We start from the raw sequence: 24,407 nt of genomic DNA, 5'->3' as shown, positions 1-24,407 counted from the left end.
AAATATATCCCGTCAGTGTTCACAACCCTGTGACTTAGCAACAGTGTTTGGAGAAAAAAGAAAGGGGCGGAGGGGGAGACAGAGAGAGAAGAAAAAGCCCAACCCACACACCACACATACTCCAAACAATACTGTTTATATTCACTGGTCTACATCCCATATTGTATTCAGTGATGACTTGTATGAAATTATATTTATCTTTTTGAAGTTTAATAAAAAGTTGATTTATTTACAGATTATACAGTCAAGCAGTATAAAATATCCTGAATTTACTGATCATCTTTTATCATTACATGACTATGAATTTATTCTAAAAAAGAAAATCCATATCCAAGAAGAATAATGCCTCTTTCTAATGGTTTACAGAGTGTGTACTACTATTCTGCTCCTTTCTCTTTCACAGGCTTTTACAAGCAGTCACAAACTAATGCTACTGCAGTGAAACTGTCCAGGAAAAATAAAAACAAAAATTTTTTATTCTATTCATTAAATTCTTTGTACCTTTTTCTTCATATTCTCTACATAACAGGAGTTGAGAGACAAACTGGGAGAACAAAGAATATATAAGCAGCTATAGCAAAGTACTGTGCTGATCTATGCGTGCAGACTATTCAGATCAATTCAAGTTTTAAGAGCACATTTTCAGAAATGGGATTTCCATACATACACACAAAAATAAAGTATTATGTAATATGTCCTGACCTACACATACAGTATGTGAGCATGCATACAGCTATCACTGAAGACAGGTTTCATCAGTTTGAATGAAACTGAATCCTGGGCTTCAATTCAAGTAATAAACAGCTTCTACAAGGCAAACTAAAGGAAAAGTTTTCTTCACAACTAATAGCATGATACTGTTTTTGTTTTGCCTAAATGGGCAGCAGTAAAAACAAAAAGCACTACATTAACTTTGCCTTTGATAAATAGTTATCGTGCCTTTCATAAATAACTAGAGGAGAATAAGAAAATGCAGAGTTTTCATTGAAATGTAGTACTCAAAATCACTGAAATATTAATGTCCAGTAATATCCAATTTGGACTGTAAAATGCTTGAACTGAAATGTTAGAAATAAAATGGAAATGCCAAAGAGTTCAGGAAAAAAAGCTGCTACAATGATTCAGTCTAAAAACTTGTACTATTTTAAGAAACTGAAAATGAGCTTAGTAAGTTCAGTTAACATAAAAAAAAATAAAGGGGATTAAAATGTCATTTGCACATGCCGAGAGATATCTTCTACAAAATATTACAGTGGAAAGATCACTAACAGGAAAAAAGGAGGTAAGTGGAGGATGAAGCCAGATGTTTGGATTGAAAGTTAACACACATTTTTAACAGCAAGGTCAGTTAACCACTGCAATTAGTTCTCTAGGTAAATGGAAAACTTTGTATCACATCACATCTTTAAAATGAAGTCTGAATATCTTTCTGATCAGAAGATACTTGCTTAAAGCTAAATACCGTAGGAACTGCTATATTAAGAAATGTGACAAAATTATCACAATAGGCCCTTTGGCTTAAATTCTGAAACCAGTGGTATTTCACAATCTCATTTAGCCTTTTTCCCAGTCTACAACCACAGTAATTAAAAAAAAAAACCTATTTAAGAAATCCTTAACATAAGATATCACAATATCTTCATATGCATTCAAGCATGAAATGAAAAATGTGAAATATGCCATAATTTTATAATAGATAAGCAATCACCAATAGTGGTCAGGAGGAACTTAATTCTTAGCTTTATTTCTTTATAAAATTTTCAAAATCAGTAAACAATAAAATCCATTTCAACTGATGATTCCTCCAATTATAGTTCACAGTTCAAAAAATTTCTCTGGTACCCTGCTGCAAATTAATTTTAATTAAGGCAAGCCAAGATAACCCTGAAGTTACTTTCACTCTTTCTTTTTCCCCCACTTTTATTCTACTCTCTTTTTTAATTTTACACAGAAGGTTTGCAACACTTCAGATCTACAGTAGAAGTGTAATACTGTAAAAGTGTTATAGGGATTTATACAGAGTGACTGATAATCTGACTGATACTCAGAAGAGGCGTTTATTTATTTTCTTTTTTAATCTGATACCAGTTTATGGATCCTAATTATTTCTCACTTGAATTTTATGATGATAACATAATGCATGTCACTGAACACAAATTTCAAATATAAGATAAGAAAAATTAAGGTTAAAATTAAGTTCTCAAAGAGCTTTACAAGAATTTTTTTAAGTATTAGTATTAGTCAGAAAGATTATGTGCAGTGAGGAATGGATTTTCTGTAAATAATAGTATACCAACTGTTGACTTCAGTACGGTCTTCTATTTTTTAAAATCTAAGTCACCTAAGAGTGTTTTGACTAATATGACTATTTGTGAATAGCAAAACTAGTTATCTAAGTGCACTTTTACTCAGAATGAATACTGTTTAATAGTATAAATATAAACAATATTAAAACATACTTCATATACTCAACATAATTTTATTCTTATAATTCCATTTTCTCATAGGAATAGATAGAAACTGAGTCATCTGTTGAAAAATGTTAATCTTTTTCCATAGACATAGAGTATAATTAATACAAATTTGAACAATTACATGTGACTAGAAAATTCCTTTGTTTTGAGAAAACATTAAATTCAAAAGGGTAACAAGAACACCACATATGGCCGATGCAATGTCTTTTAGGGCTATTATCATCAGACTATCAGACTCGCATTGTCTAATGAATCTTACAGGTATCACACTGTCTCTAGCAAACTTCTGCAATTTTCTGAATTATAAGAATTAATTATTTTATGGATGTTGCAAAGAAATCAGCTTGCACAGAATCCACTATTTCTAATGCTTACCAGTGCAGATCCTGTGAGAAAAACAAGTCTGCAAATCTCCAGAAAAAACAATGCATTGATATGGTTTTATGCTCCATCAAGTTGTTCCACACAAGTGGCTGGCCCTCATTTTTGAGGCCAAATATTTCCCATCAGTACCAAATGAATAAATATTCCATAAGCTAACAATTTTGCTAAAGAACAGAGTCTGCCTGACTCCCTCTAATTGCACTAGGTCTGATAAGAGTAAAAAAAAAAGCTTTATGAGTGTTAGAGTGAGCAAGATCTGCTACAATGCAACAAATTGCCATTTTTAATAATCACATTTGTATTTTATGCTTTCTATCTTATTGAGGCTTGTATAGGGTACCCTATCACATGCACACAGCTGAATACAGCTGATCATTTGATCAGTGTTCCCTTGCAGCACTCTTCCTGTGCATATTTCAAGTGCCTCACAAATAAAAGGATAACAATATTGTAATGCTCCATTACAGCTTTTCTTCTGTACACATTAATCAGATCTTACAATTCCCTTTGTGAAGCTGGTGTTCTGTCAGGTCTCAGCGGGTTTTAAAAAAGGGGGGGGGGGGAGGAAATAGAAGAGAAAGGTGGGATAGTGATGTTCATTAAATTGCACCAGCTATGTAAGAAAGGCTCAAAACGTCAGCAGCATATGGGGAAACGGGGGAAGCATGTAGGTATTCATGTTCACGTATATGGAATTTCCTTTTTCTTTTTTTCAGTGTTGTTGGATTCCAGCTCTGGTATTAACAGAAGAGATACTTTTTTTTTCCCTAGTTGCTTAATTAACATGGCATAGTTGGCCCTGTGACTCTGTCAGAAACAACATATGTATCAAAAGTGGAATGGGTGTTCTTGCTGCAAGGAATTCTATTTTTAAGCAGAAATGACTCATCAGCTACTGGGGTGTCCCAAAAGCTAGAAATTGTCAAGCTGTCAGGAGAAAAGGGAGAAGAAAAAAAGGAAAAGAGGTCACATCTTTATTTGTATCTGTAGCTTGAAAAGCAGAAGGTAAGACACTGATTGTAGACTCTGAAAGGCAATCTTCTATGCAAGCCATGTTTTGATAACAGCTACATGGTATCTGGTATTTCCAAAGCCTCATCTGAGTTATCTTCTCTTTTATATTAGATAGATTTGTAAATTTGTCCAGTGGTAAGGAAGAATGTTGTTAATTCAATGTGCACAACTAATCTATCTACAGGGAAAGCAAGCACGGGATGAAATATTTGCAGATGCATTGTCAGATGAAACAGGATGAAACAAAATATGCAGAGATTCATTTGAAAAGAAGAAAACAATGAAAACTAAAGAAAGGTTCTAACCTGTATATCAATTATATACCGGTATGGTTTTTAAAAGAATTTAAAATATAATTTAAGAATATGTTCTCACTGCAATACTGGAAACACATGAAGCAGCATGGTATGAGTTTGTAAAAATGGAGAAGTGAAACTGAGTATGCCATAAATGTGATCTATAGAGTTTCATTACACAAACTGACCTCCAAATTATTGCATACAGTAGGTGGTGAAAATAAACACAGGACAGATTTCCTGAGAACTTGTGCCCACTGAAAGCTACTGGAATCTAAGCTGCAATTAAATGCTAGTCTAAATTTTTTTTTATCCATATTTCCTAAGCTCAGATCCAAGTCATTACCAAAAAAATGTGTATATAAGCATAATGGTGTCAACAAACTTATTATTTTATTGCTGTTGTGTAGACAGTAATTTATTATTCAGACAGACAGCCATGATTAGTAAATTATAACTAAAGCCACCAAGTTATAGTTTGCTCTTCAGATGCAGCATAACGTGTAGTGTGGTAACACAAATATTATATATAATTTTCAAAATAAATATAAATTTATAAGACTAGCAAACCACACAATAAGAAACTGAGAAGATCTATTGCAATCATTTTTTCATCCCAGGGAAACACCATACGATTATTCCCTGAAGCACATTCTTCAGATTAATTTCAAGTGTCCAAGGGAGGAACATTTCATATTACTATCTATAGAAGACAAGGAAAATACTAGTGGTAGCACCAGTTCCTGCGTTGGATCAAAAAAGAAATGAATAGACATGGATAGAAATTTAAAAAGGACATTGGTTCTGGGGTTTTGAGATAACAGAGAAACTTTTAGCACTCTGGTTTCACTGGCCTCACACACCTATGAGTTCATGCAAAGAGATGAATTGAGTATGGTATCAAAACCAATGCAAGATTTACATATTTTAGAAGTACGGTTTTCTAGACATGCCTGATTATACCTGACATCTGCTCCGAACCTTCAGGTGAATGAGAAACTTTTCGTACTCTTGCACAAATCAAACTCTGAGATCCTACCCTACAAAAACTAATGGAATTTAGAGCAGATGGGGACAATCTTCCCAAAACAGAGCTAGAAAGCAACGAAGACTGCCAGGAATCAACTAGAAGCAGCTGTCAATTTGCAGTCCTTTTTCACCCTGATGTTTAACCTGATGTCTTTTGATTTCTCAGTATGCAAAAGCAGAAGCAATCCATTGGGAAAGCAAGATGCAGTTTGGCGCATAGGAATGTTGAATACCAGCCAGTGGTATTCAAATGGGCTGTATCAATGGGCCCTTGCTTGGAAAAAAGTTGCCAGGTGAGGCAACAATCTGCTATAGTCTTTGTCAAGCCACTGTCTTCCCCCCACTCCTTGAAGGATCTCGGGTATCCGACATAAAACATAACAGCATCCAAAACCAAACCAAACCAAACAAACAATAACAAAGTTTTTTTTTTTTCCTTAAATACAGCAGAGATGAAAGAATTTGACTCAAAAGCAGATTATAACATAGATATACAAACCCATGCTTTTAAATCTACTTCTGACAAACAGTTCCGGAACCACCAATATAAACTTTCTTGCCATGAATGCCATGTGTCATGAGATGACAGAACTGACTTGCAACACATTAAGGGGAAAAAAGAATTTTCCACCTGTTAGTACTATATACTTGTTGGATTTGTTATTCATTTTCAGACAAGCCATAAAATACTAACATCTAACATCAAATCCTCAGAAACATTCCTGTGTGCCTGCACACAGCCTCTGGATCTAAAAAAAAAATATTTCTCACTGATCAGCTACACTAAAAGACCAAACTCTTATCTGAGTAATTGTGACCTTGAACTGCAGAGCAACATGTTATGAAAAGAGAGTCTGCCCTGGGCCAGAAAGGATCACACATCTTCCTTGGGCTTGGATCCATTTCAGTCTTTTGAGAGTCTCCGAGTTCATCATCATAAATAATAAACTGTGTTACAGAAGGCGAGGGTGTTAAATATTAACTTTTTATCAAGAGTATTTTTTAGGCAAAAAATATTTTTGTAAGATTGAAATCCTATAGATAACCTTGCCGCTCTACAGGCTTAGATCCTCAGAGCAACAAAGTAGTCTTCATTTCCTTTCAGTGTCCCAGTCACACCTTTACATTACAGAAGACATAATAATCAGATAGTCCATCATCCTACCAAACAGAGCATTGCCAAGTATATGTACAACTGAGATACCAGGTATTTTATTTTCTTCAGAGCTCCTTTTGCAGGAAATTCCACAACCATTCTAGGTTATCTTTTCCAATATTTCACCACTGTCACAGCTATCAAACTTTCCTTAAGATCCAAACTAAATCTGCAAAGTTGTAAATTATACAGACTTTATAGTTTCTCCAGACACCATGGAGATGACCTTTGGTTACCCTTCCATTTACATATTGGAATGGTGCCAAGTCTGCCCTCCCTACATCACAAGGTGGAGGGTTTTTTTTTCTTCCCCAGGCTGAACAAATCCTTTTCCAACAACCACTCCTCATTCCTTTAACTTATCTGTCACAAGAAGTTTCCTAAACTTTTCATCATTCCTGTTTTTCTCCAGACTCTCTTATTCATTTTTCTACATATTTCTGATATGATGGTGTGTAAAAAGAAGCATGCTTTGAGGCCTTACTAAGGCTTAAGATATTCTACTGGTGTTAGTCTAGAAATTTCACTGCTGTGAAATTTTTCCTTTCCCCTCCACAAAAAACATGAAGCCAGGTTTTAGGGTAAAATCCTGCTCCCTTCAAAAAGCCTTGTTATGTAAATATAGTTAACAGGCTATTCAACACTTAATTTAAAGCTGAATTTCCTCCATTCATCCTTAAAAGAGAGAAACTAGAGAGCGCAACATGTCATGCCCTCCTGCAAACATGCCAGTGATACAGATTTTTGTCCATATCACAACCAAATTTCTGGCTATCCAGTACAAATTGGGGAAGGAAAAACTAATGGTAAAGTGCTTCAAAAAACCATTAGCAAATTCCATCTTGCCCTTAAAAAAAAAGGATCCAATTCTTGAAATACGATACTCTCATTTGCCCAGCTAATATTCTAAGAATGCTGAAAATCTAAATCATATAAGAATTGGCTCACGAAAAATGAGGACTTAGCTTCTTGAAGATCAAACTCTTAAGCCTGCTATGTTCAGTATAAACACTATTAATTCAAGTGACAGATATTTACATAGAGGCCTATCTGGCAACATTTTAATACAAAAAAAGTCACTAAATATCACTGCATGTATAAAGTTTTGTTATTTACAATTACTGACTTATTTTTGGAATAACAAAATGATACAATGAACTTCAGTGATTCCTTAGCATGCAACTGGCTGCAGCTGGAAAGCAACTTTGCAGAAAAGGACCTGAGGGTTTAATATAAGCCAGCAATGTGCCCCTGTAGTAAAGAAGGTCAGCAGCATCCTGGGCCATTAGGAAATGTATCTCCAGCATGGAGACATAGACATACAGGAGTGAGCCCAGTGAAGGGTCATAAAGATGATTAAGGGACTAGTGCACTGTCATATGAGGAGGGCTGAGAGAGCTGGAACTGTTTTGTCTGGAAAAAAGAAGGCTCAGGAGGATCTTATCAATGTGTATAAATACCTAATGGAGCCTCCTTTAGGAGTAAAGAAAACAGAGCCAGACTCTTCTCAGTGATACCCAATGACAGGACAAGAGGAAATGACATTAGCTGAAATACATGGAATCCTAATTAAACATAAGGAAAAAAAAAAAACCAACCACATTTGACTGTGAGGGTGATCAAACACCAGAACAGGTTGCCCAGAGAGACTGTGGAATCTCCATCTTTGGAGATATTCAAAACCCTACTAGACACAGTCCTGAGCAACCTGCTCTAGGTAACCCTGCTTGAAGCAGGAGGGTTGGACTAAACAATCTCTTGAGGTCCCTTCCAATCTCAACAATTCAGAGATTCTGCATCAAAACAGCTGAAACAAAATTGCATGTTGAAATATAAGCTGGGTAGTAAAATACTGCAACCAAACGAAATAGAAGATGATAATGGCTTTTTTCCACAACTGCATATACAAAACAGATGTGATTTATGCCACAAATGTATTAATTCCTCATTTTTTAGATATTTTCCAGAAATTTCCACCTTACTGAAATGTTTTACAAGGCCTAACACTTCAGAAAACGTACCCCATTGCAATTTATCACATCATCAAGGTTGTATTCTTATTAATCATGATTAATAAGAATATCTGTATAATACCAAGGAGTAAAAACAGTAACCAAAAATTTCCCCCGAGCTTGATTTGCCAATTAGTATAGAAGTAAACTTCTTTTTTTTGCCATTTTATCTGAAACTCATTGTCATGGTTTAATCCCAGCCAGCAACTAACCACCACACAGCCGCTCGCTCACTACCCCCCACAATGGGATGGGGGAGAGAATCGGAAGAGTAAAAGTGAGAAAACTCATGGGTTGAGATAAAGACAGTTTAATAGGTAAAGCAAAAGCCGCGCACACAAGCAAAGCAAAACAAGGAATTCATTCACTACTTCCCATTGGCAGGCAGGTGTTCAGCCACCTCCGGGAAAGCAGGGCTCCATCACACATAACGGTTACTTGGGAAGACAAACGCCATCACTCCGAACATCCCCCCCTTCCTTGTTCTTCCCCCAGCTTTATATGCTGAGCATGACGTCATATGATATGGGATATCCCTTTGGTCAGTTGGGCTCAGATGCACCGGCTGCGTCCACTCCCAACTTCTTGTGCACCCCCAGCCTCCTCGCTGGTGGGGTGGGGTGAGGAGCAGAAAAGGCCTTGACTCTGTGTAAGCACTGCTCAGCAGGAACTAAGACATCCCTGTATTATCAGCACTGTTTTCGGCACAAATCCAAAACATAGTCCCATGCTAGCTACTATGAAGAAAATTAACTCTATCCCAGCCAAAACCAGCACATTCTAACAACTGACACATCAGCGTGTTATCAACATTATTCTCATCCTAAATCCAAAACACAGTACTATACCAGCTACTAGGAAGAAAATGACCTCTATCCCAGCCAAAACCAGCACACACACTCACAGTATTTCTCATTCAATTCATTTGCAACAATTAATTTTGACCATTGAGCAAACACAATCTACTGGCATTGATTAATAGAAACTTCATTGCATTGTTTTGTCTGGAGAAAACAGGATATTTCCATATTGCCTACCCAGCGATTATGTACAACTAGTGAAAATCATTGCAATCCAATGTTGATTCATCAATATGATAAACATATACAGAGGAATTAGCTCTATTTATATTATAATCTAGCTGAAGAATACTAGAAAGTTTTATGAAGGAGTTTTACAATCTTCCTCAACTCCTAAGTAGATTGGAAGGGTTATTCAGGTAGTGTTTCACAAATTTTATCTGCATATAATTTACCAAACTTGAGGTCTCTGAGCATGTCAGAGAATAAATGCAAACATTGAGCTAAGAGATGGACAGCACATAAAACATGCCTCTAATTTCTACAGGTATGCCTCACTATATCCAACTTTTTTAATAATTCAAGAAAGATAACGCTTATAATGATTGGTTGCTGTATCTTAAGGGACAGATTTCTATCAACAAACCTAGAAAACATACAATCATACCCAATCCCTTTGTCCTAGACAGCTAAGTGCATACTAATACATGGAGGGTAATCATCTGGATTTTTTATCCCCATTGTGGTTTGTTTCTTTTGCTTTTTGCCTTATAATAATCACATCACTGTTGTTGCTGGATTTCACTCATAATTAACACCATCTGTACCTAATAAAAGCCTTCCATCTCTCTAGTACTCAATTGCCTGCAGAGGCCATGCATTGCATTGCATACCAACCTGGCTTCAACTGTAGCATGCTATTATGAAAGCAATGAATCTTAGCTATGGACATTTTCCCATGAAACTTTGCAGAGCAATGAAGAAAATTAATGTTCATTGCCACAAATAAGGCTTTCTTCAGCAAATTGCTTTTCAATTAAACCAACAATGGTGTACACTCAGTTATCTCTTACAAACACAGTAAAGATAAAATTAGCCCTTAGTTATGACTGAAAATCTTATTTTTTGCTGTATCAGTTTAAAGGGTGCTGACAGAGTCTTTATAAACCATACATTTTGTCATTTGCTGAGAATCAGCAGTAGTAAGTTATAATTCTGTTGTAGTGAAAACCAAGTGACTTGAAAGTAAGGTCTCGAGAAATTAATTCACATATTTAACCTAAATTTTCTTTACATCAGAAAATTACATCTATCACTCCATTTGACTATAGAGCAGTTAATAAAACTAAGAGTTGTTTTTAGGAATTAACTCTTTATTTTTCCCTTTTTTGTAAAGGAGAGGTGGGGAGAACAAATTCAACCGGATTTACTTATCACCTCACAGAAATGGCTGCAGTATTAAAAAAATTAAAATCAACAAAAAAATCAAAATTGACAAGGAGACTGGCTGCAGCATACCATGGGGGATTTGGATAGTCTGTATGAGACTGTCTGTATTATTTCCCAAGAATTCTCATTATGGAGGGAATAACACTGTTTTAATCTACTTGCGAAGATACAGACCATTGTAATTTTAGCAATTTGAGCAATGGTAAATATCATCTAACAACATTTCCTTGAACCAGATCCCAGAATTTAAGGTCAGCTTCTTCATCTCTATTCATGCATCATGAAAAAATGTATATATATTAACTCTAATGTGTACGTAAGGTATGAAGGAATGCTCCAGTGGCCACTTAGTGTGGGTTAATGAGTGTAGTAAGACAAAGAAGAGTTTTATAAACATAATGAAAATATTTTTGCATGAGTAAATTTCACTATAAGTAGGAAGAGTTGACAGAAAGCTTAGTGTTATTTAAGCCCTACTTACTTAATTCCTTAAATACGAAGACTGAAATGCTATGCAGAGTCTGTACACACTCAAAATACTGGTAAATGCAATACTTAAGAGAATAGGAGCCTGAACTGCAAAGGATGTCCTCAGCAAAATGATACAGCATAGCCCTAAAACACTGAACTTTCTCTAAGAACTGTATTTCTGATCATCTTAGATACATCTTAATTTTTTTTATATATCAGGCCACTGGGATTCACTCAAAATTCAGATATAGCACCATTGAATTGTTTGTTTTACAATTGAAATTTCAATTGCTTTTTCCCCCAAGGGCCATGAAACTGAGAAAGAGTCATGAAAATGTTCTGCAGATTAGTCCAGGTGATGTGGAAAAGCTGACTGATTTGTAATGAAAATATGAGATTGGTATCTAAAAATACTTGATTTTTGGTGTTTACACAGACTTACTGAACTACTCAGTTAAGCTTCATACCTCAAACATATCTGTAAAAGGGGTAACACAGCCTAAAGAAATGAGAAGGATGTGAATTCTCTTGGGCAGTGACAGTCTGTGTCTGTAACAGATTTAAATAAATAATCCTCATCAGGCTTGTAGTATTTCTATAGAACATTTTGCTGTACTAAATCAAATGGCTTTCACAAGACAAAATGGCAGCAGTAGCAAACAAGCAGCAAAGCCAAACATGGTACACAATCACAACTTATCCTCAAATATTCCCACAGAATAACAGAGTTCACAAGGACTTGAAATAAAGTGCCGCTTAGGAAAAAAAAAAAATTTTGCTAGTAAAACATTCCAAGAGAACTTGCTAATGACATTTTTCTCCTTGTGCTGTCACACAGGAAATTCCTCAAATAGAATATCTATTTCCAATGCATCCTTCCTAATCTATTCCCATAGAATGGCAAAAACCAGTGTGCATCCTCCAAAACAAGAAACCAGACTTTTCATTTTGCATTGTTTTGTTAAACAATTTCCAGTATAGCATCTCTGACATCTGTGTTTTCAGCTAACATTGCTACTAAGCAAGTAGGTAAAAGACTTGCTTCACTCTAAATAATAAAAACAAGGTCAAAAAATTGAACTGAAAAGCACCACAGGCAACAGATGACGCTCAAGAAAACTGTATTCCAGGACGGAATGACAATCTTTTCTAAAAGTCATCCACATATAGAACAGAACACAAGAATACAATTAATGTGTCATTAAGTGAGAGTGCATTTTTATGCAGTCAAATATGTATGTGGATACTTTTTATATATATATTTAATAAAAGCCAGACGAAAGAATGAATAATGATGCACTAGTCAGAATGTCAGTAGTTAAGCTGCAGACATGGCAAAGTAGCTTAACAATTAAAGATGTCTTCTTTTTTCTTATAAAATTATTTGATTAATGTTTGAAATTAACTTTTTGGTTCATTGTCACAGAACACTACCTCAATAAACTATATCCTAGAACAGAGCTGTAAAGATAATTAATCTGATCAATTAATACCGTGTTTTAAATTGCATTATCCCATACTCCGCAGGGATTAATTCACAATTAATGCAATCCCAAATGGGCAAGCTCTCACACTCCCACAGAGCACAGCATGATCAGTGTCAATCAAACCTTAGTTCGTGGTGGCTAAAAGCACATCTTTGTGCTCTCTCTCCTGTCATAGCATTGATGAAAGGGGTATGAAGATGAGGAGGATATGTAGGGTATTTTCTGATAGCTTTAGAAACTTGGAAAGCTTTAAGGAGAGTCTAGAATAGACACATCTGCAAAAAGCACAAAGTTTATTTTAAAAAATTAGTTTAGAAATCAAGCTGAGAATCAGAATAAGGGCATTTTCCTTATGGTATATTTAAGACAAACTTGGTAGTTTTACATTTGGGTAGTATTCAGGTTCCCTGGATATTAGATCTAGACAAATGGGATTTTATACAATCAGTATACACAAGAAGCAAGTACTTCTGAAATCTTCTCAGATATACAGATATATAGAACATTAAAAAAAAGTAGAGTTGTCTACAAGTTTAACTTTTTTATTTTTTATGCATAAAAAGAAATAAAGCTGTCTGATTAAGAAAGCAACAGTTGGTAACAAGCTCAGGGCTCAGCATGAACCTATATGTCTGTGTGCATATTTGTATAAATCTTCCTATTCACAGTGCCACTGTTATTCTTAGATCCAGCTGTTTTACACTCATTGCCAGATGGCACTTTTATGTACAATTCTAATCAAGTACTATGTGACAGAGTATTGGAAATAATTAGCTATTTAGGAATAACTACACTGGTGCCTCTGAAAATACAAACAACTCCAAAAAAACTAATCTGAAAAACACATGTTTTTATGTTTTCACCTTGCCATTGATGGGCTCTATTATTTCTACATTGACATCAGTTTTTAGTGAAGGGACTCCAGTAAATGAGGTAAACTTCAAGAGACAGGACAGTAATAACTAGCTTTTTAGCAAAAAAATTAAATTTCTGTGACTGAAAAGCACAGCTTAGATCTGTGATTGCATATTACATTGTATTGCACCCCGGAAGAGAAAACAGAACCAGAGTACAAAAGGATATTCTCAACACAAACAGCTTCCATGCTACTGCCATTACAAGAAATAGAAAACGTGAGCCCTGAGTTACCAGTTTAGTGAGAAATTGAGTTCTCTGCTAGTGCTTTTACTGACCATGCCTAAAGATGATCATGGCAAGCAAATATTATTCTCTACTCTATTTGAGTCACTAATTTAGTATGATAGACAGAGGTCAGGATGACAAATGGAAATGAAAATAGGCAATTCATCTTTAACGCTGATGTAAATAAAAGTCAGAGAAGTACTTCTATATGTATTTGTTAAAGCACCTTTTACATGCAGAAAAATAAACAGAAGTGGACACAGGAAGGAAGAAGGTTGTAAAAACTACGTATAAAAAAGCATAGAAAATGAAAAAGTATTGGCAGACATCAAGCTCCCTATTCTATTGCAGCACATTCAGCAGACTCTAGAGAACCATCTAAAAAGTGCACATAAGTCAGATTTTCCTCTTAAGAATAAAGGATAATTCCATTATCTCCTTATCTTGAAGAATTAAATGATAAAAAATTTTAAAGGAAACATGAATTGGAAAAGAACATAGCATATATGATGCTATTCTATACTAAAGTAGATCACTTTCTTAATCAAAACTCTTCTAAGTAACTGCTTATGACTTCTTTGAATGTTTTGCTTTTATTCAAACTCAAAATGGAAGACAGATGTTAAAGTGAATGAATCTCTAAAAATAAAAATTTAATTAGTTGGTTATTTGTTACCTAAAGATTAAAATAATTATGTGGGTGATATTTATAATATCTCTTTGGCAAATGTTTCACATTTAACTGCTATTTCCAGTATTGAAAAATACTATTGTATTTTTCAGTATTTTATGAATGAGACTCTACAAATAAAGGAAGGAAGGAGTCTAGTCCTTAGTAATAAATGAAACATTTCCTACCAGGATATGACTGGATTTAATTGACAGGGATGCCAAGATAGTAATTTCTCTGCTAAATAAATTCTCAGTTTAAGGACTGAAATCTTCCATTAGTTGCTACCATGCATCACTGAAAGTGTACATATCCACTTTAAAGAAGAATGTTCTATATACATCTCGTGGTACTAGGAGACAACAATTCAGGCTGGTGGCTTGTAAAAAGTAGAAGCATTGAATAAACAACAGAATAATGTTAACAAAGGGTATTGGAATAATCCCTATAGTTTTCAAAATTAATAACCTTCATTCTTTCCACCAAGAATGATTATTTTTGTGATTTTGTTTAGAACCTTTCTTAAAAGGCGAGTTAACTACTGCTTCTTACTAAGAAAAGTCAATTCAGATTAATGCAGATGTATTGGATCACAACTGTGCCCATATTTTGTAATGGAGTATGGTGCAGAGATCCCTAAATTTGTGCCAGAACCAGAATTAGTACAGACATATTGTATAGCAACACAAAGCTCTGCTGAGATGTAGGACTAACTGGTATGGAGGATACTATGTTGATGAAGCTGCACTATTTTCTGATCTCGGATGTCTCCAAACAGCATTGCACTAGACATACCATTTGGTACGGGCGGGAGTGTTGATCTGCTGGAGAGTAGGAAGGCTCTGCAGAGGGACCTGGACAGGCTGGATCGATGGGCCAAGGACAACTGTATGAGGTTCAACAAGGCCAAGTGCCGGGTCCTGCACTTCGGCCACAACAACCCCAGGTAACACTACAGGCTTGGGGAAGAGTGGCTGGAAAGCTGCCTGGAGGAAAAGGACCTGGGGATGCTGACTGACAGCCGGCTGAACATGGGCCAGCAGTGTGCCCAGGTGGCCAAGAAGGCCAACGGCATCCTGGCCTGTATCAGAAATAGTGTGGCCAGCAGGAGTAGGGAGGTGATCGTGCCCCTGTACTCGGCACTGGTGAGGCCGCACCTCGAATCCTGTGTTCAGTTTTGGGCCCCTCACTACAAGAAGGACATGGAGGTGCTGGAGCATGTCCAGAGGAGGGCAACGAAGCTGGTGAAGGGCCTGGAGCACAAGTCTTATAAGGAGTGGCTGAGGGAACTGGGACTGTTGAGTCTGGAGAAGAGGAGGCTGAGGGGAGACCTCATCGCGCTCTACAACTACCTGAAAGGAGGTTGTAGCGAGGTGGGTGTTGGTCTCTTCTGCCAAGTAACTAGCGATAGGACAAGAGGAAATGGCCTCAAGTTGCGCCAAGGGAGGTTTAGATTGGACATTAGGAGAAATTTCTTTACTGAAAGAGTGGTGAGGCCTTGGAACAGGCTGCCCAGGGAAGTGGTTGAGTTACCATCCCTGGAAGTATTTAAAAGACGTGTAGATGAGGCCCTTAGGGACATGGTTTAGTGGACGTGGTGTGTTGGGTTGACGGTTGGACACGATGATCTTAGAGGTCTTTTCCAATCTGTATGATTCTATGATTTCATGTGGTACTAGTCTGGAAGAACGTCTATTAGAATGATGAACTGGGTAGCATAGAAATGCTCTTAATTTACCCTCCTCTGACAGCTGTGACAGCATTCATTTTGCCTCCAGTCACCTTCCCTGTATCATGAATATAGCAGAGGGAGCAATGGGTAGTATCTTCAGTATAAGCCTTATTGATTTCCTCAGTGTCTTCCACTAGAATTAATCATGACACACATCCTTGCCTGACAGAAGTCAGTGGTCCTTTCACTTTTTCCCCTTCCTTCACTATCTAAGAAAGTGGTGGTGTTATCCCATCTTTCGTGATGCCCCTTATGTACGAAGTCATGTAGGATTCCTTTGTGGACATACCTGCCGTTGCATCCGCAAATCTACTGACAGATTAAGAATCTTGGATGAATAGATCACTATCATTTTAGACAAATGCTCACAGTAGTACTCTTCAGCTCTGGATTGAAGACATGTTTTTTGTCACTCTCTGCCTAAGATCAAACGACAGCTAAGTGTCTGTGGCACAGGTGGAATACAACAGCTATAGAATGCATTGACAAGGGAAAGCCCACAATGGTATATGCCACTATCTGTCTGGTGTGAGCACTAGATCCTGTTTGTCTCCACTGCTCCTGGCCAAGCCATAGTCTCTGTTCCAGCTGTTTTGTTGAGGATATCACAAGCCTTCCCTTCACCCTATCTTCATTATTTCCTGTTTGACCAAATTCTAAAAGGAATTACTATTACTAATCGTGCACTTGGGAATCTTAAATAGACTGATATATCGCTACATTTGATTCTACATTGCTGAAATGGGTGTCAGGTCAGCTGCTAATACAGAATAAAGCAGAATTTTTCACTTCAGGGATATATCTGGGGAGTTTCTAACCAGAATTAAACTACTAATGAGTACTTACCAAAAAAAAAAAAAAAAAAAAAAAGACAAAGACGTATGTGTGGGAAGAAAGAGGAGTAAGAGAGAAGGAGGAGAAAACAAAGAAGAAGTGTGCAAGTAGAGTATATTAACTTGAGGTTGCTGAATTTAAACTGCAGCCAGGATTTAAACTGTGGCTGAAAACCCAGAAGAATCTACAGTTAAAACAGTTTTCTATCCCCACTGACAGAGCAGCTAATAAGCTGGTAGCAGTACATGGATTAGGTGGCCCACAGAAAGCTTAAGCACCCAGAGAAATCTCCCATGTTGTCAGTTTTGCTCTCCTTGAGGAAAACATTCAAAAAAAGGCTTCTAGAATGCGATGCCTAAAAATTATTATATAATCCATTAGTTTCACAAAAGACAATTGCCCTGACAAATAGCTGTATTTTGTTGGTTTGAAATTGAAACATAAGTGGAAACAGGTTTTATTCTATTTACTACTTTTCACCTGGATATGTTGGGCACCCAGAAGCTTTGCCATTGTGCTTTAAAAAGTTTTTAAAAAGATCTTCAGAAAAGTACCACCTTATGTACTTCAGTGGTGACATATTAAAGAAAAAATTGCTAAAATTAATAAGAACACTCACCGCAATGTTAAGAAGGAAAAATGATTGTCCTCACTTCAAGGGAGCTCAAGATAGAACTTGAGTTTTCCCACCACTTGGCTCCTCTCCACAAAAAAAGTACCTTAGTTATTTGTGTTATGCTTGACACATCTAGGCTAGAAGGGTTTGGTTTGAAACTCACACGATATAAAGCTGACATCCATGTGTTCAAGAATGCCTTTTGCTGGTTCACATAAGGAGTTTTTGCTGAGTCACATAAGGATTGTTTTAGAACGTAACCACTGCCATTACAGGCAGCTAGGCTGGCTCACATGACTCCAGCATACTATCTCAACCATTGCAGTAATGGCAAGCCTAAAACTTGCTTGGAGAAATCAAATATGTAGTCCTAGAGCTTTAAAATGCTATTGATACTTCAGAATATCATCCTCCCAAAATAACTGGATTCAACAAAATAATATTCTATTAAGTCCCTTTTTATTGGTTTCTTCTGTGCTAGGCTACCAATCTGCCTGTTATACCACTGACAGTGTCCAGCTTGATATGAAAACAAGGGTGGAGTATGAGTGATATCAAAGAGAGGATATTCCTAGTTACACTGTTTTGTATCAAACCATCAAATACCTCAAAAGGTCAGGATGAAACTTTCTATTGCCTGGCCAAAATTACAACACTATATCATAATCTTGGTGTAAATCTGAAAAATATTCAGATGCTTTGCAGATTTTTACTGGCTCATCTTATCTTGGGAGAAATCTATCAAACCCAGGAGTTGGAAATCTGAACAGATATGCAAGATATAATGCTCATACTGTCTAATTCACTCAGAGTTTTTCAGAAGTGTTCCTAAGACACTTTTTTGCAAACTGTAATTTTTTGGCAAATATTCTTCCTCTGTATTTCTTATCCTAGTCTTGAATTTGAAAGATTCTACAGTGAACATAAAAACTATAATTTTGCAACAGTATGTATAATCTCAACATACAAAAGTAGTTTTTCTACAGATCCAATGTGACTGTGTTCCACATAGTTTATATAAGATCTTTTTCCCATTCTTGAGTTACTTTGGTAGACCATTCACTATTATAAAGTTCTTCACACTCGGGCGATGAAACCAAGCACTGATTTGAAGTAGATGAATGGAGCAATTTAAAGATGTATAATTGCTGCAGGAAAGGAGGGAAAGGAAAATGTACTAGAATACTCACTTTGACGAATCTATGAAGTATATTACAAGAGCACCAATACTAAGAGCGAAGACTAAGACAACCTACAAAAGAAAAGAAGAGAGTGATTATTTAACAGTGTTAAAGTGAAACATTGATTCTTTTACACACAAAAAAAAAGACAAGGAAAATAAATCATATACTAGCATTTTATTATTTCAGCTGTAGTTTTCTTTAGTAAGCTACTCCTACTTGAATTTCACACTATATATTATCATAGAATGCTTTCTGGCATTGAAAAAGAGACACAAACAAGTTGAATCCTAGCTCGGGGAAAGCCAGTATACAATTAGGTCCTAGATCCTAACCTCTGCTAAACTATATTCTTTAATTACAAATGGCAAGCAATCCTACTGCATGGCATTCAAATCACACTATAGCTTTATCAGATCTATCCTTCAGGACTTCAGTAAGTTTCTGCTCATTGGTAGGTAAACCAAGAGTGATGACATCTTAGACTGAATTTCCATTTATATACATGGTTGTGAAATCCACAGGATAAGTGTAAGGCTATGTAAAAATATGTATTTACTCTGCACTCCTGTCCACTGAGACTATAGTTAACTTTCAAACAGGTTAAAAAAAATAGCTTGATGCAGCACGTCCTGATACAACGAATACATACCCCGCTCACCTCGTAGTCCCAATGTTTCCCCCCCTTTAAATCTCCAAGTTTTTGAACCAAATAATTTTGTTAGGTCTAGCATCCAGCACTTATTAACAAGGCAGAACTTGCTTTTTTGGCTGGTGCAGCAGAAGCTGGATTAATCACATCTCCATCTGTCTCTCTTCTTTTTTCTGAACATAAAGCCAATACAATTGTCTGCTCTGCTGGCTCCCAAAGATTCTCCAACATTGTGGGAAGATTTAGTTTCACATCCTACCCAAAGTAGGTCTGCATCTACACAGGACAGCATAACTGAAATTTCTGCACTCAAATTTTGGCTTGAGGAATCATGAAGTACACAATAGTTTGTGTACCCATTCTCACTTAGATATCCTTACTCTATGTTTCTGTCTCTTGAACAATGCCACCCACTAGGTAATTTGGAGTCTGAAAACATGAACCCAATAAGCTATTTTTTGTATCTTAGAATGCAATTCTTCTGGAAGAAATCAGAAAATATTCCTGTCTGCTGCACTGAGTATGGGAAACATGGAAAATTATGTCTCCTGCAACTCATCTGATCTGCTGGTCTACAGAATCAAAACAAAATATCTCTTAGTCTTCTGACAGGTACTTCTCAGTAGCTACTTAGAAGTAACGTCCCTCAAAATAAACCTAGAGAATTGATTTCTCAGTATTGGGTAAACCAGGGTACTAACTAAGGGAACATGCAGCTCCTCAAACTGCCAGTTAAAATACAACTTCTTAGGTCAGAAGTGGCTAAAATTTAAGACACTATCTCAACAACAGCATGTGTGAAATAAACTGGTGGTAACATTCCAGTTCTGACTGAGCAGATTTATTAATCTGTATGAATACCATAACTAACGCATACTACCACCACTATTGCTACTTTTGTTGACAATCTCAACTGTTCAAGCAACAGATGATCACTGAAACAAAAATTTCTTCATTCAATACAGGCTTCAGATCTCCTTCTGAAGCTGCTGTATTAGGAAGGAGCCTGACAGTCATAGTGCAAGCAATACAAGGGAACATGCAATGTGTTAATCTTAAGAGACTTACTGAAACAACAATGTAGAAGGTTTCTCTACACTCAGCTATCATTCAATGCTGTAATGGCAGCAGTATCTGAAGCAAGATATAATTATATAACCAAACTCTGGAGCTCTGCAGGGCCAAAATCAAACATGCACATATTTTCCAATAAAAGAAACTCATTATTTCTTAATATTATGTAATCACTAAAACTTGTTAAAAAAGTTCTGTTAAACAGAAAGTTTAAATTAATTTTTCATTCCTTTTAGATCTTGCTGACCATAGCTTTTTGCTTTGTGAATGTCTGAGAAAGAGTATTTTGCCTGAGTACAAGTACTTATTGTCTTATCTGATGTATTATCACCCAAATCAATGAGATCAGTCAAATTCAAGGACTGAAGCACGAAACTCTTCAAATAACATTTTTACTACCTAAGTCTAATATAATGTTAACATTTAGAGTTTGAATCTTCTTTCATTAAACAACATTATTGATGAGATGTATAGGTGTTGCAAGATGAAATAAGCTAATAAATCCGTATCAACTGGTAAGAGTCTGTGCTGGTTTTGGCTGGGATAGAGTTAATTTTCTTCATAGTAGCTAGCATGGGACTATGTTTTGGATTTGTGCCGAAAACAGTGCTGATAATACAGGGATGTCTTAGTTCCTGCTGAGCAGTGCTTACACAGAGTCAAGGCCTTTTCTGCTCCTCACACCACCCCACCAGCAAGTAGGCTGGGGGTGCACAAGAAGTTGGGAGGGGACGCAGCCGGTACAGCTGAGCCCAACTGACCAAAGGGATATCCCATATCATATGACGTCATGCTCTGCATATAAAGCTGGGGGAAGAACAAGGAAGGGGGGGATGTTCGGAGTGATGGCGTTTGTCTTCCCAAGTAACCGTTATGTGTGATGGAGCCCTGCTTTCCCGGAGGTGGCTGAACACCTGCCTGCCAATGGGAAGTAGTGAATGAATTCCTTGTTTTGCTTTGCTTGTGTGCGCGGCTTTTGCTTTACCTATTAAACTGTCTTTATCTCAACCCATGAGTTTTCTCACTTTTACTCTTCCGATTCTCTCCCCCATCCCACCGGGAGGGAGTGAGCGAGCGGCTGTGTGGTGGTTAGTTGCCGGCTGGGGTTAAACCACGACAGAGTCTCATCATCTCATAAGAAACTAATTTGGTGAATAGAACTTGTGGATTGCCACCTTACAATACAGGTGTATTACACCTGTACACAATACACCCTGAATTATGATTAGCAGTAATCTCAAGGCCCGTTTTTCTCTGAATTAAGTTACTGCAAATCGAATTGATTGTGCAACCATGCCCCACCCCTTGCAGTATTCCAAGCCATGCACAATCACAGCTTGGATCTGAATCAAATCTGCTCCATTGTCTAGCTCTAGAATTATTTATTATCAATACATTTAATGGGAATTGTTTATATTTTTTTTAAAAAACAGAATTAACCAAGGTGCTTAGGGTTCTGGGAATACAGTGCTCACATTTTTGGTGAAAATTTTGATTTGACCCAAACCAGTTTTAAACATAGCTATTCAATCTTACATGGTTTAAAGTCAAGTATTAATGGGGATGTTTTAGCCTACATTCTGTGGTATCTTTCATATACTAACAGCACCATCAAAACCACTATTAAATAGAGATCTCTCCTTAAAAAAAGAAAACAGAAACAAAGCAAACTACTCAGCCAACCAACAAACCACCAAAAAAACCAACCCAGAAAAAACCCTAAAATCGAAACAGATTCACTCTTTAGCAGGAGTTTTGAGCTGAAAAATGCTGAAATGACCATTAAAGCTGAAAATGAAATTTGAGAAACTAAACTTTTAATCTGTTTGGGACTCTATGATACTCTTCTCATTCTTTCAAGTTTTACAAAGTACACAAGTAAAGCTGGGCTCTTCTCTTCCGTTTCACATAGTAAATCTTAGGTCACAACATTCAGTCATTGCCTACTAGCCAAAGGAGTCCTCTAGAACAAAACCGGCATAACTGTATACCAGCCTTGAATTTTAGTTATATCCAATCCCTTAATAATCATCACTGTGCTGCTTAAATAATGTTATATAGACTCTGGGTAAGATCTTCCAAGACACTTAAGGAATTCATATAACTGCCACTAAAATGCAAATATATAAATTTTGCAAGAAGCTCCAGATTCCCATGCTACACCAAACAGTGAGATATGTATGCAAAACTACACCATTCCCCTCCTGTAATATATATCTGATTTTAAATCAAGGCTTGTTTTCTCTTCTATTGCCCCAAAACACATACCTAACATTACAATTCATAATGTCCCCAAAAATCACAGAAGGGGCATGAGAAGCGAATGGAATCTTAAACTCCATTTTTATCCCGCTAGCAGAGAAACATGTTTTTCCTTTGCTAAGCGACAGAGGTATTGAGCTGAACTAGAATACATCAAGCGTGTGGAAAAAAGCAGGGCCTGAACCAATCAGGTTAGAGTTATAGTAAAATTTAAAACAAAAAATTAGTATCTTCCATGCTATATAAACATATTTGGTAGAGTCTCAGATGCAAGTTTTTTGCTGTATTCCCACCTAAAAAAGCTGAATGCAACCTGGTTATTCAGATCCACGGACACAATTATTGAGTTTAGGTCTAGATTCACATTAGAGTCTTTGCTAGATTGTCATGGGCGATAACCTATTTTGGGGAACTTACTATGCTTGAAGAGAGGTATGAATATAGACAGGCTGATACCACAAACTCACAGCTACTATAATCTAAGAGAGAAAAAAAGCATATATGTATGTGAATAATTGCCTTTTTTGTTAACCAGGCCATGGGGAGAAGCTTGCTTGCTCTGTTTATTATTCCAATGCATTCGGCAGAACATTGCAAATGCTACACATCTATTATAACTTCTCTCTGTCTGGAAGGAAAGAATCTTTTAATTTATAATAACTTACTGTTTGCTTAAGATTGAGAAACATGAAGTCATATGCTAGCAGCTACACTGACTAAGCAGTTAGTATCAAGTTAAAAATAAACACCAGCATGATTAAAGGAAAGAGGGGGAAAAAAATGGAATAGTTGATGCATATCCCTAAATTTTTCAAAAAAAAAAAAAAAAATCCAGCCACAGAATTCAACAAAAGTGTACAATGCCTTTTTGAGGCAGGAGTAAAAGAAACTGCAGATAAAATCCACTTAAAGAAAACTGTAAAAATGTTTTCCTCTTCACTGCTAGCAAGATGCTCCAGAAGAGCTTTGACTGCTCTGTTGCAGTCAAACTTTATGCATCCACATTAAGGACAGAAAAGAAAAAAAAAAACACCGGAATTTTTAATAAGGGTGTAGCAACGTAATAAAACTGCAGGGAAAGTATAGGCATTGAGAAAACACTATCAGAATTAAGCCATGAAAACCGTAAAGGGGATCAGCACACCTTCCAGGACCAGGCCTATCTGAAAAAAGGATGATAGTGATAATCCAACGGGTGGCACTGTTTCCCCTACAACTGCATTGAACTAATGTCCTGGCGTTATTGAAGAAAGATGGGAAAATGCAAAGGCTGTTCACATTAGAGAGGAGGACTACAGTTAATACATCCACAACAACGAGTAATGTAAGGACTCTAGAGCAGGAACTTCAATCTCTCATTACCCTGTAACGTCTGAACGTTCTGTGGAACATGAAACAGAACTCATGGAAGTTTCAAAGGCAGATTCTTATAAAATATTGAACTATCCAAACATCATTAATACAAAATAGCATAGAACTCAAGAGGTAAAGCAGGAAATAAAAAAGCAATAGTTGTCTATTGTTATATTCCTCTCAACGTTAAGTATTAAAATAAGTAGTACACAGTGAAAAGAAAAAAACTTGCAGGAAACCTGTAACCCCTAACAATTCAGGACATCAGAGGGTCCTTATTTTGTTATCTGATGACAATCTGTTGTGTGTTGTTCTTCA

At 36.5% G+C, this 24,407-nt stretch overlaps 1 protein-coding gene across 13 annotated transcripts in view; it reads right to left on the bottom strand.

Moving 5' to 3' along the window:
- KCNMA1 (potassium calcium-activated channel subfamily M alpha 1) overlaps positions 1 to 24,407 on the bottom strand; it is a 526,570-nt gene that overhangs the window by 263,099 nt on the left and 239,064 nt on the right. For all 13 annotated transcript variants that reach the window (XM_075154402.1, XM_075154386.1, XM_075154389.1 and 10 more), the window contains exon 3: positions 18,758 to 18,819. In XM_075154402.1, coding sequence (XP_075010503.1) covers positions 18,758 to 18,819 — 62 coding nt within the window. The remainder of the gene's footprint in view (positions 1 to 18,757; positions 18,820 to 24,407) is intronic.

Source organism: Calonectris borealis, chromosome 7, assembly GCF_964195595.1.
Source record: "Calonectris borealis chromosome 7, bCalBor7.hap1.2, whole genome shotgun sequence".
Taxonomy (NCBI): Eukaryota; Metazoa; Chordata; class Aves; order Procellariiformes; family Procellariidae; genus Calonectris; species Calonectris borealis.
The sequence above is the reverse complement of the archived record's forward strand: the minus strand, read 5'-3'. Positions and strand labels throughout refer to the sequence as shown.